Below are 11,176 nucleotides of genomic sequence, written 5' to 3' on the forward strand. Positions count from 1 at the left end.
ATTTTTAATTTAAAATAATTAGTTTATCAATTTTTTTCTATATGTGACAATTTTTTTAGTAAATCGAACTTTTTTTTTAATTTGATTTTTTTTAAACTCAACCATTTTTTTATTATAAAATTACTTACAAAGTAAATAAAAAAGTTTATAATAAAAGATTAAAACTTTAAGTTGAAATCTTTGAAGACGTTGATCACGTCTTACTGTAACACCCCATTTAAATATTAACATAATCAAATGGAATATTACACAAGATAACATAAAAGGCCAATTTGCGGAGTATCAAGTCACTCCTTACAAATATCCAAGGTACATAAAAGTTGAAATACTAGGGCACACCACGATGCCAATAACTAGAAAAAGAAAATAGTTCGACAATGTTTAAAATAAATACTTAGAGAGCAGATAATACATGGGCCATAGCCCTAAAGTAAACTCTGAAAAGCGGGATTTGTCCCAACACGGACTAAGCAGCGAAACCTCCACCACCGTGATGACCACGGGGAGTTCTCGCATCTGCTCACATCAATAAATTGATGATCATCGCAAAACGAGAAAACCAAACATATAACAATCAAACAAACAAAGGGTAAGCTAGAGTAGAAAACAGTTTATCATGCAATCACATGCTATTACACAATCCAACTAGTATATGTCATCCAAACATGTTATGACTCCTCAAGCAATACACTAGACTCGACACGACTCATCCGAATACATATAATCTAGTCAGATTCAGTGAATGCTTGCACTTATGGTAGATACCTCTGCTCACCCCCGAGCTGCTCAGCCCCGAGCTAAGTATTACAAGTGTTACAATGTCTCAATCCCCCCCACACAAGGTTAGCCCTTGATGAGTTTCAAGCCTCCTACTACTCTCACCACAAGAGTCAGTCCGCTCTAAGTGAGACTAACGGACTCCTTAGAGTGTCAGGATGCAACCTTACCTTGAATCCTTACCAAATTATATAGATGGGGCACCACCATGAACTCCCACTAACAGGGGTCATGGAATTACGTCCCGACCACTAAAGCACTACCATGAGGTCTCATCTAGAGGCTCATGGAATTACGCACTAACCTAGACCAAACATACTCAATCAATAAAGTAATATTTATCATGCACATAACTCTCATGCCAACCTTTATAACCAAATCCTCATTCATATTCCATGTTGAATCCATTCCAACTCATCCTTCCCAATCCATGAATATAGAATTTCACCTCATACCAATACCATGCCCTTTTGATACCAACCATTTCATTGAAATCACATGCCAAGATTTATCCAAGCTCATCATTCATAACTCATACACCCTTTTACTCATGCATATTCACTCATCTCATGCTTTAACATAGCAATCCAACTTAACATCATATTATGCAAACGATTTAGGGATTTTAGAAATAAAATTGCAGCTTGTGTAAAGCTCAAAAAAATTTTGTATTTATATTCAAATTAAATATGATTGAATCAAGAACCAAATGAAATAAGAACCAACTTAATTGAATAACGATAAAGAAAGTTGTAAACCAAACAAGCAACAAAGGTCAATGTTGTCAACAGCTAAACTATAGTGATCTTGATAAAAACTGCTCTCACTACTGAGCTCCGATTTAAGATCGGACTGCTCAAAGTCAAAAACTATGTGTTAAGGGTCATCTGTTAAAATATCAGCTCGATCAAACGGTTAACGAAGTAGTAATTTTCATTTTACAAAAAGTTTGCAGTGTTGTCAACAACCAAACTGCAGTGACCTTGCGATAAAAACTTCTCTGACTACAGAGCTTCAATTAAAGATCCGACCGGTCAGAGTCAAGAATTTTGTGTTAAGGATCAGCTGTTAAAATTTCAGCTCGATCCAACGGTTAATGTAGTAGGAATCTTCATTTTACGAAAAGTGTGGAATGTAGAAAAAGAGTAGCGTCGCATCAATCAAACATACTCGCACACCATACATTTTTATTCGACCAACAGCCTCATTCAAGCATCACAGCCATACAAACAGACCAAAACTCGGCAAAATAACTTTATATATATAAACCTAGCTTCCTTTACTTGGAAAAAGCTAGCAGAATATCCCGACACCCAAGCAAGTGAGTACTACCGACCACGGAGCAGATTTACAATTTGTAAAATAGTGGAATAGATTCAAAATGGGTTACCATGGTGAACCCTAGTTAGAATCATGATGACAGAGCTGGGAATGAAAAAGGTACGGTGGAGAATCAACTTACATGAATTGAAGAATGGGGTTGAGTTAACACAAAGAAGGGTAAGACCCAAACCCTAGCAGAGCTTCTGTGGAGAGAAAAGGGAAGAGCGAGAGCACTGATTTTGGCAAGTGAGTGCAGAATGAGGGGCTATGGCTGCTTTAGGGGCCTTGTCACCCTATGGGCCAGCCTTTAGGCCCAACTGATTAGGGGCAACCCTTAAAAATAAGAGCAGAAAATAATTGAGCCTTATACTTACCCTAAATAAACTACAAATAAAATAGAAGCACACACATAATCACATAAGTTTTGCCTTAGAGAGTAAGTGAGATTGGGAAACACTCTAACTAAGGCAAAATAAAAACTAAAGACAACATGTGTTGCACTTGAAACGAGGTAATATAGAAAAATAATAGATTTCACTATGTTAATTAGGATTTAAATAAACAAGTTTTGGTTCACCAAATTCAATTTTTGGATTTTTGTTTTATTTTAGATGATTAAATCACTCATAAAAAATTATAAAGATATTTGACCATAATTAATTATGTGTGTTTTTTAATTTTTCTTTCCAGGCTTAAATACCTTGTTAGTCCCAGTTTTCGTGTGCTTTGTTTTGTTTGGTCCTCATTTTTTCGAGATGTTCAACATAGTTCTAATTTTTGTAATTTGTGATCAATTTGGTCATTTTTGCAGTTGCCGTTTAAATCTTTAACGGGAGGTGAACAATAACTGTCATGTGTCACTCTGTAATTTTTTTTAATTTTTTAAATTTTAAAAATGTTGTCCACGTGTCAAGTCACCATTGTGACACGTGGCAGTATCTTGTGGCTTATATTCAATTTAGTTCCAATTTTTCGTTAATTTTATTCAATTTAGTCCCAATTTCATTAATTTTGTTCAAATCAGTTCCAATTTTGCTCCTTTCCAAATTGACCAAATTTAATTTCTATATAAATGTTGTACGATGAAGAATTTTCCTTCTAATTTTAAAAATAATAAAGAATTCTTTTCTCTAATTTTAAACTAACTTTATCCCTATTTTTTACATGTACCAAAAATCAAACATATATAATAATTTCCCTCCAAAAATATAGTTATGTTTGGTATAAAAATAAAATTTTCAATATAACATTTATATAAAAAATAAATTTGGTCATTTTGGATAGAGACAAAATTGAGACTGAATTGAACAAAAATAACGAAAATTGGGATTAAATTGAACAAAATTAACGAAAATTGAGACCAAATTGAATATAAGCCATGAGATACTGCCACGTGTCACAATGCTGTGTTGACACGTGGACAACATTTTTAAAATTAAAAGATTAAAAAAAAATTAAAAACCACATGGTGACACATGACAATTATGGTTCATCTTCCGTTAACTATTTAAACGACATCTTCAAAAAGGACCAAATTGACTACAAATTATAAAAATTAGGATAATTTTAAACATTTCAAAAAAATGAGGAACAAACGAAACAAAGCTCACGAAAATTGAGACCAAAAAGATATTTAAGCATTCTTTCAACTATTGAGTTTTTACATGAATTAGATATGAGATATATTAAATTTGAATTTGGCCAATTTGTCAAATAAGTTAGTTTAATATTTTTTTTTAAAGATTTATTTACTTAAATGTAATAGTTTTAATATTTCAAATAAATCTTTTAAATTGAAGAGGTTGATTTGTTTAAATAAATGTAAATAATATAATGATAATAGTATTCTTCTAATATTAAATTTTTATTATAATAATTTTAAAATTTATATTTTAAATTTATTTAATTTTTCAAGTTAATTTAACTTTTAATACATTATATACAACACATTAAAAATAATTAAAATTAAAAAATTTATATATATATATATATATATATATATTTTTTTTTTGTAATGTAAATATAATTATTATTTTAACTTAATTTATTTTTTAATACATTATATAAAATTAAAACTATATATATATATATATATATTAATATATATTTTTTAAATATTTATTAAGAAATATTAATATTTTCTTTCATTTTTAAAATATATATTAAAAGATAAAATATAAAGAAAACCGAAAATAATAAACTACAGAAAAAATAACTAAAATTCAAAAAAAAACTTTAAATAAAATTAAAAGAAGTTAAAACAGAATATTAAAGAATATATATATATATATATATATATATGCTTTAAAAAATAAATAAAGTTACAAAAATACCATTTTTGTTTTGAATTCATTGTCTGTTTATCCATTTGTTTTTTTGTCAAATCTTTGAAAATAGGCATTGCATAGAAAAAACGTTACACTTTTAAGTTAAAAAGTGATATAAGTTTTATAAGTGTGGTGTTTATAAGTGTGAGAACGTGTTGTAACAAGAGAAGAGTCCGATACTATATTGAGATTTTCCTCCTAAGAAACAAACACAAAACAAGGAAAATATGTGATTGAAAAAATGTTTATTGATCTTGGTAGGAAGTAGCCTCTTGACATTAAATAGATTATTATATTAAATATTTTAAGTTCTTAAAAAATAGCATTAAATGACCTTAGTAATTTTATTTCCTTAACCTAATAACCTAAATTCACCCATGCTTATATATTAAGGTTAAGCATGAAAAGCCAAATGAGTGTAAAAACTAAAAATAGAAGTGTTTATAGACTCTGAATGGTATCAATATCTTGTTCAGCTGGTTTTGGTCTTTTTAAATTCAGTTAGAGCATCATCAAAAGTGCTCCTAACATGGCGGCACATGAGCATCAGTTCCAAGCATCCATCTTTAAACACCTCCTTTGCTGGATCCCCTACACAACCAAATTCAACAGAAGATTACAATGTCATACTATATTGCATTTTTTTACAATGTCATACTATATTGCATTTTTTTTACATCGACAAATGGTAGTTATTATAGTATTTGTTAGTGGTAGTAGATATACATAGAAATTAAATGAGATATGTTTGTTCTTTACATACTATGGTTTTCTAAATTTCCATTTTTGAGAGACAAAAGAAGATAAATAGTCTTACTTGAAAGATACGATTCAAAAATTGGTGATTCATCACTAAATTATTAATTATTAGAGACGAATACAAAAAATAGAGTAACATAACTTAGAAATAAATTCTTCATCTACCCATCCCAATGTTTTCGAATCAAGAATCTCAGGAATTAGGTAAACTAATTTAATGAAAATAACTAATGAAAATATTTATTAAATCAAAATTTGAAAATTCAATAAACTTATCGAATGAAAGTATTTATTATTATTATATATATATATATATATATATATATATATATATATCCAAGAGAATTCTCAATTTCTCTCATCCTCTATTTCAAACTTTACCACTGAGTCATCATTATATCTCTACAAACGATAAGTATTGGAGGCTAAGAATTTTGTATGTAGTAGCGAAAAGAATTTAGCATATACATGATTATTGTAGAAATTTTTTACTTATGGTAAGATTTGGTTCACTACGATAAAAAATTGACAAGAAACTTAACACACTTCTGCATTACCTGTTGTCTGGAGTCTGATATTAACTCGAATAAATGAGGGATGAGGGATGCTGTACCCACAATATGTCACCCTTGGACTGCAAAACAACACTAGAAACCTCAATAAATCAAGATAGATATATTGAATTAAACTCGCATAAGAATATTCACAATACCTACTCCTGATTTAGGGTGTATCGGATAGAATTTGCAAATGTATGATCCTCATTCACCAGGCAAAATGTTGATTTACTATCATCAGAATTTGACCCAAGTTCCATCTTTGTCAGTTAATCTGAAAGATAACATAACATATTTTTAAGAACAACCTTAAAATAGAGAGTCCTACATAGTCATTAAGAAATTGTCAATCACAAATTAGTTCTTTTATGCATAAAATAAAATATTATTCTTCAAATTTGTCCACACAACAGAAACAACAATCATATCTATGAAAGTTCCACTAATAGCACCATCACCAAAACTTGGGATCGATCTATTTTACAATTTACACAACCTTAAGAAATAAGAATTGTACTAGTTTTTTTCATTAATGAGTCTGTACATATGATTACCACCTAACCTAAATCATCATCAATTACACAAAGTGGTAAAATTGGTAAAATTACATGATTGACACATCCAATTATCAAAATTAAGAAGTAAAATCGTCAATATTTCTTTAAAAACAAATCCTTATTTCCATGTAACTATTACATAAAGAACTAACTATTGCTACCCAAAGTTGAAGATTGAAACTTTGAAGATGTTGATCACTTCTTAAACCAAAAAAAGTGAATCGAACAAAATCACGCACGGATAATCACTAAATCTTTGCGTGCGAGAAAGTGAAATTAGGGAAAACGCTTTACCTGAGGCAAAATAAAAATGAAAGACAATGTGCGCTACACTTGAAAGGCACCGTTGATTAGAGTAATAGAGAAAACTAAAGAATTTCACTAGGTTTATTGTTATACGACAAAAGTAATTTTAAATAAGTAAACCTCTATTCATAAAAATATTATAAAAATATTTGACCATAATTATGTGTTTTGAATTTGTCTTTCCAAATTATTATAATAAAAACGTACTAGAATATTTGCCAAAATAATTAAAACATTTTTTAAAAATGATATTTTTATTTTAAAAATATATTCTTTATTATTTAATTTAAATCTAATACATGTATTTCCTTTTAGTTTTTTAAATCAATTTTACTTTTACTCAACCTTATGTCTCATTAATTTTAGACAATTCTATTAATTAATTCATTGTTATAGATATATCATATTCATATCTTATATTTTATCTCCCATTATAATTTAAAATAAATAAAAACTAAATATAGTTGTTCACACATACCAACTTCACGTATAATATGTCACGAATCACTCAACTAATTCAATATCATAATATCATAAATTACCATTTCTATTATTTTATATTATGTAACCGATAAATGAAATGAAAATATTTTTTCTACTTGATAACAACTTTTAGATATATTATAATTATAATTATTTAAAAAAGTATTTTTTTATATTTGTAAATAAAGAAAAATTATAAATTAAAATAATAGATATAAAGTAAATGTAAAAATTAATGTGTGAAAATAATAAAACCCTAAATTAAGCCATGTATATTATATTATATGATATTATCACTATAAATTCAAGATGATAAATATCTATATATAGTATACTAAAATACAAAATTGATAAAACTATAAATATTAAAATAACAACTCCACTAAGGGCAAAAAAATTCATCTCTCACTCTTTCTTCCCTCTTTATTATTTTATTTCCCCTCATTCTCATTAATAATAAGTAATGAGTTTACAAGTGCATACCTTTAAATGACAAAAACAAGAAAAAATGCGACTTAAACTCCTTAACTATGCAACCCATGAAGAACGTATGACATTCAAACTCACACTAATAAGTATAGATAATCAAATAATATCATAGCATTATTTAATATTATCATGCATCAAAACATTTTTTACAAAAATCCAAAGGGAACAACTCTACATAAAATGTCAAACGCCCTATCAAACACCAAAGAACCAAACACATGAGTGATAGCTAGAAAGAAGAAAACCCATATACCTTGCGTGTATGACGTAAAGAGAAACAACCTCCTGCAAAGCTCCAAACCTCACCTACTCATGTTTGTTTTAAGTTTTATAGATTTTAAAAACCCCTACACCATTTTATTTAGTTTTTATACATGCATTTTTAGAATATATAATATTTGGCTGTTTTTATTCTCTATCTATAATATGGCAGCAATATGTTTAAAAACCACTATCCTAACCTTTAAACTGATTTATTTCTTTATTTTTTGGGTAACTTATGATCAATTGAATAACAACCGAAAGATTAGAACATATGATTAAAAAAAAATACTGCAAAGTGTGGGTAATAGAAGAGAGAGAAAAAAATGTTACCCAACATAAAAATGGAGAGAGAAAACTAATTAAAAATAAGTGGCCCCACAACTTAAATGAGAAAGAAAAAATTTAAAAAATAAACAACATATAGTGGACATCCAAGAATCAAACCTACATCCCTTTCAAAGGCTAATCACACACATTATTCACTCAACTAAATGCTTAATCATTACATCATTCACATTACTAATATATAAAAGCATATATTCCGCATAATATAACTAAAAAATAATTAAAATAAATAAAATCACAACTTAAATCACTTAAATAATTATCTCAATATTTCATAATTCAGTATATTAAATAAATTAATGATCTTAATCAAAATTATTAATTTATTCCAATGATTTCTATTTATTTTAAATTTTTTCGGATCTTACACATATCTTTCAATAACAAAAGCAAGAAAAATGCCTTTTTTTTGTTTAATTGTTATTTCTTTTCTTTATATAGATTTAGTGAAAAAATTAAATAAATTGAATAAAAGTTGAAGAGTGATGTAGGTAAGTGAAGTTGAGGTCTAGTGGATATTGTGTATGGGTGAGAAAAAAATAAATGAGAATGAATTTTGTAAGGTTGAGATAAGAAAAAACAGATTTAGAATAAAATTAGTTATTATATTTATTTGAAAATGAATATTTTTATTTTAAATTATAAATATTTTATTTTTTATTAAATATACTTCAAATAAAATAAACTATAACATTTTATTTTAATGTGTTTAGAGTTTTTGTCAAAATAATTAAAACTTTTTTTAAAAAATGATATTTTTATTTTAAAAATATATTCTTTATTATTTAATTTAGGTTTAAATACCTTTTTAGTTCCCATTTTCGTAGTGTTTGTTGCGGATGATCCTCATTTTGAAAGAATGTTTTAAATGGTCATTATTTTTACCGAATGTTTACAATAGTTCTCATTTCCGCAATTCGTGTTTTATTTGGTCCTTTTTTGTGACACTGTTTAAATCAGTAACGGAACACTGTATAGGTGACACTGTTTGTATTAGGTTGCATTAGGGTGTGTTAGGTGTACTGTACAGGTGATCCGTTACTAATCTAAACGGTCTCACAGAAAATGATCAAATAAAACACGAATTGTGAAAATGAGGACTATTTTAAACATTCGGTAAAAAATGAGGACTATTTTAAACATTTTGTCAAAATGAGGACCATCCGCAACAAACACAAAAATGAGGACGAAAAATGTATTTAAACTTTTAATTTAAATCTAATAAATGTATTTCCTTTTAGTTTTTTAAATCAATTTTACTTTTATTCAACCTTATGCATCATTAATTTTAGACAATTCTATTAATTCATTAATTGTTATAAATATCTCATATTCATATCTTATATTTTATCTCCCGTTATAATTTAAAATTAAAAATTAAATAAAAACTAAATATAATTGTTCACACTTACCAACTTCGCGTATAATACACCACAAATCACTCAATTACAAATTTAACATGAACTTTTGTAAGTAACATGGATAGTTACAAATTAAATCCACATATATTATTTTATATGATATAACTTATAAATTTAATTAAAATATTTGTTTTATAGTTGCCTCCTTTCTTTATTTGATTGATTGTTAGTTCTTTTCTTTGTATAGACCGCGTAAAAAAATAAATAAAGTGAATAAGGGATTTCTTTTTACACCTCAAAGATTTCTTCTGCATCCCAAATATTTTTTAAATTACAAAAATACTTTTTTTCCATTTAACCAGAGTCACACATATATCACCTCAAAATTTTTTTCAGACGTAAACTTCTAATGAAGAATGCTTTCGAATATCAACATTTGGTAAAAGTTATGAACTTCCATATTTCAACAATATATATATATATATATATATATATATATATATATTTACATTGATATTTTATTTTATTTTTAAAATATATATTCAGAAATATTATTATCTTATTTCAATTTTAAAATATATATTAAAAGATAACAAATAATTAAAATTTAAAAAATTAAACTTTAAATCAAATATAAAAAGTTAAAACAGAATAAAAAGTATTATATATATATAAATTATATATATGCTTTAAAAATTAAATTAAATTAAAAAACAATTAAACTTTAAATTAAGTAAAAAATATAAATAATTTTATTTAAAATTTAATATTTTAAAGTTTATCATTAGCTTTATATTTTTGTGTTTTATTTTATTTTACTATTAATATTTTACATATTTATATATTTTACAATTTTTAATATTTCTTTATATATATTTTAAATAACATTAAACTTTAAATAAAATAAAATAGAAAAAACAAATCTATATATATATATATATATTTTTTTTTCTTTTTCTAATTTAAGGTCTAATTATTTCTTTAGTTTAATTTAATTCTTAATTTCATTTATTTTTCAAAACATTGTACAAAAATAAAATTAAAGATACACACACACACACACACACATATATATATATATATATATATATATTATTTTGTTTTATTTCATTTTTAAAATATATATTAAAGGATAAAAAATAAATAAGACAAAATTAATAAACTAAAGAAAAAATAATTAAAATTCAAAAAAATACTTAATCTGTTTTACATTTTATTTTATTTTACTTAAGATTATTATTTTTTAATTATAAGTTTAGCTTTTTATTTTTTATTTCTTTTATAAGATTAAAGATTTTAGAAATTTATAGTTTTTGCAAATTTTAGTATTTCTGAATATATTTTAAAAATATAATAAAATATTAATATTATATATATATATATATAAATATTAAGAAATATTAATATTTTATTTTATTTTTAAAATATATATTAAAAGATTAAAAATAATAATAAACTGAAGAAAAAGTAATTAAAATTCAAAAAAATAACCTTTAAATAAAATTAAAAATCGTTAAAACAGAGTAAAAAATAATATATATATATATATATATATATATATATATATATATATATATATATATATATATATATATATATACACTTTAAAAAATAAACAAAGTTACAAA

At 25.5% G+C, this 11,176-nt stretch overlaps 1 protein-coding gene across 1 annotated transcript; it reads right to left on the reverse strand.

Annotated features, from left to right (window-relative positions):
- Positions 1 to 4,899: 4,899 nt before the first annotated feature.
- On the reverse strand, positions 4,900 to 6,003 carry LOC114180556 (uncharacterized). The gene is made up of 3 exons (XM_028066867.1): positions 5,903 to 6,003; positions 5,744 to 5,820; positions 4,900 to 5,018 (listed from the first exon to the last, which is right to left on the reverse strand). Exons 1-3 carry the CDS (start codon positions 6,001 to 6,003, stop codon positions 4,900 to 4,902), a joined length of 297 nt encoding a protein of 98 aa, XP_027922668.1.
- Positions 6,004 to 11,176: the final 5,173 nt, after the last annotated feature.

The sequence above is a fragment of the Vigna unguiculata genome, chromosome 4, assembly GCF_037176805.1.
Source record: "Vigna unguiculata cultivar grain cowpea cultivar isolate G323 ecotype 2 chromosome 4, ASM3717680v1, whole genome shotgun sequence".
NCBI classification, from domain to species: Eukaryota; Viridiplantae; Streptophyta; class Magnoliopsida; order Fabales; family Fabaceae; genus Vigna; species Vigna unguiculata.

Bases quoted from the DNA above. Each gene is read 5' to 3' on its own strand.
- LOC114180556 (XM_028066867.1), bottom strand. From the start codon at position 6,003: ATGGAACTTGGGTCAAATTCTGATGATAGTAAATCAACATTTTGCCTG. The intron at 5,821-5,902 runs GTAGGTATTGTG...GTTGTTTTGCAG, and splicing joins CGATACACCCTAAATCAGGA to TCCAAGGGTGACATATTGTG. The intron at 5,019-5,743 runs GTAATGCAGAAG...TTGGTTGTGTAG, and splicing joins TATCAGACTCCAGACAACAG to GGGATCCAGCAAAGGAGGTG.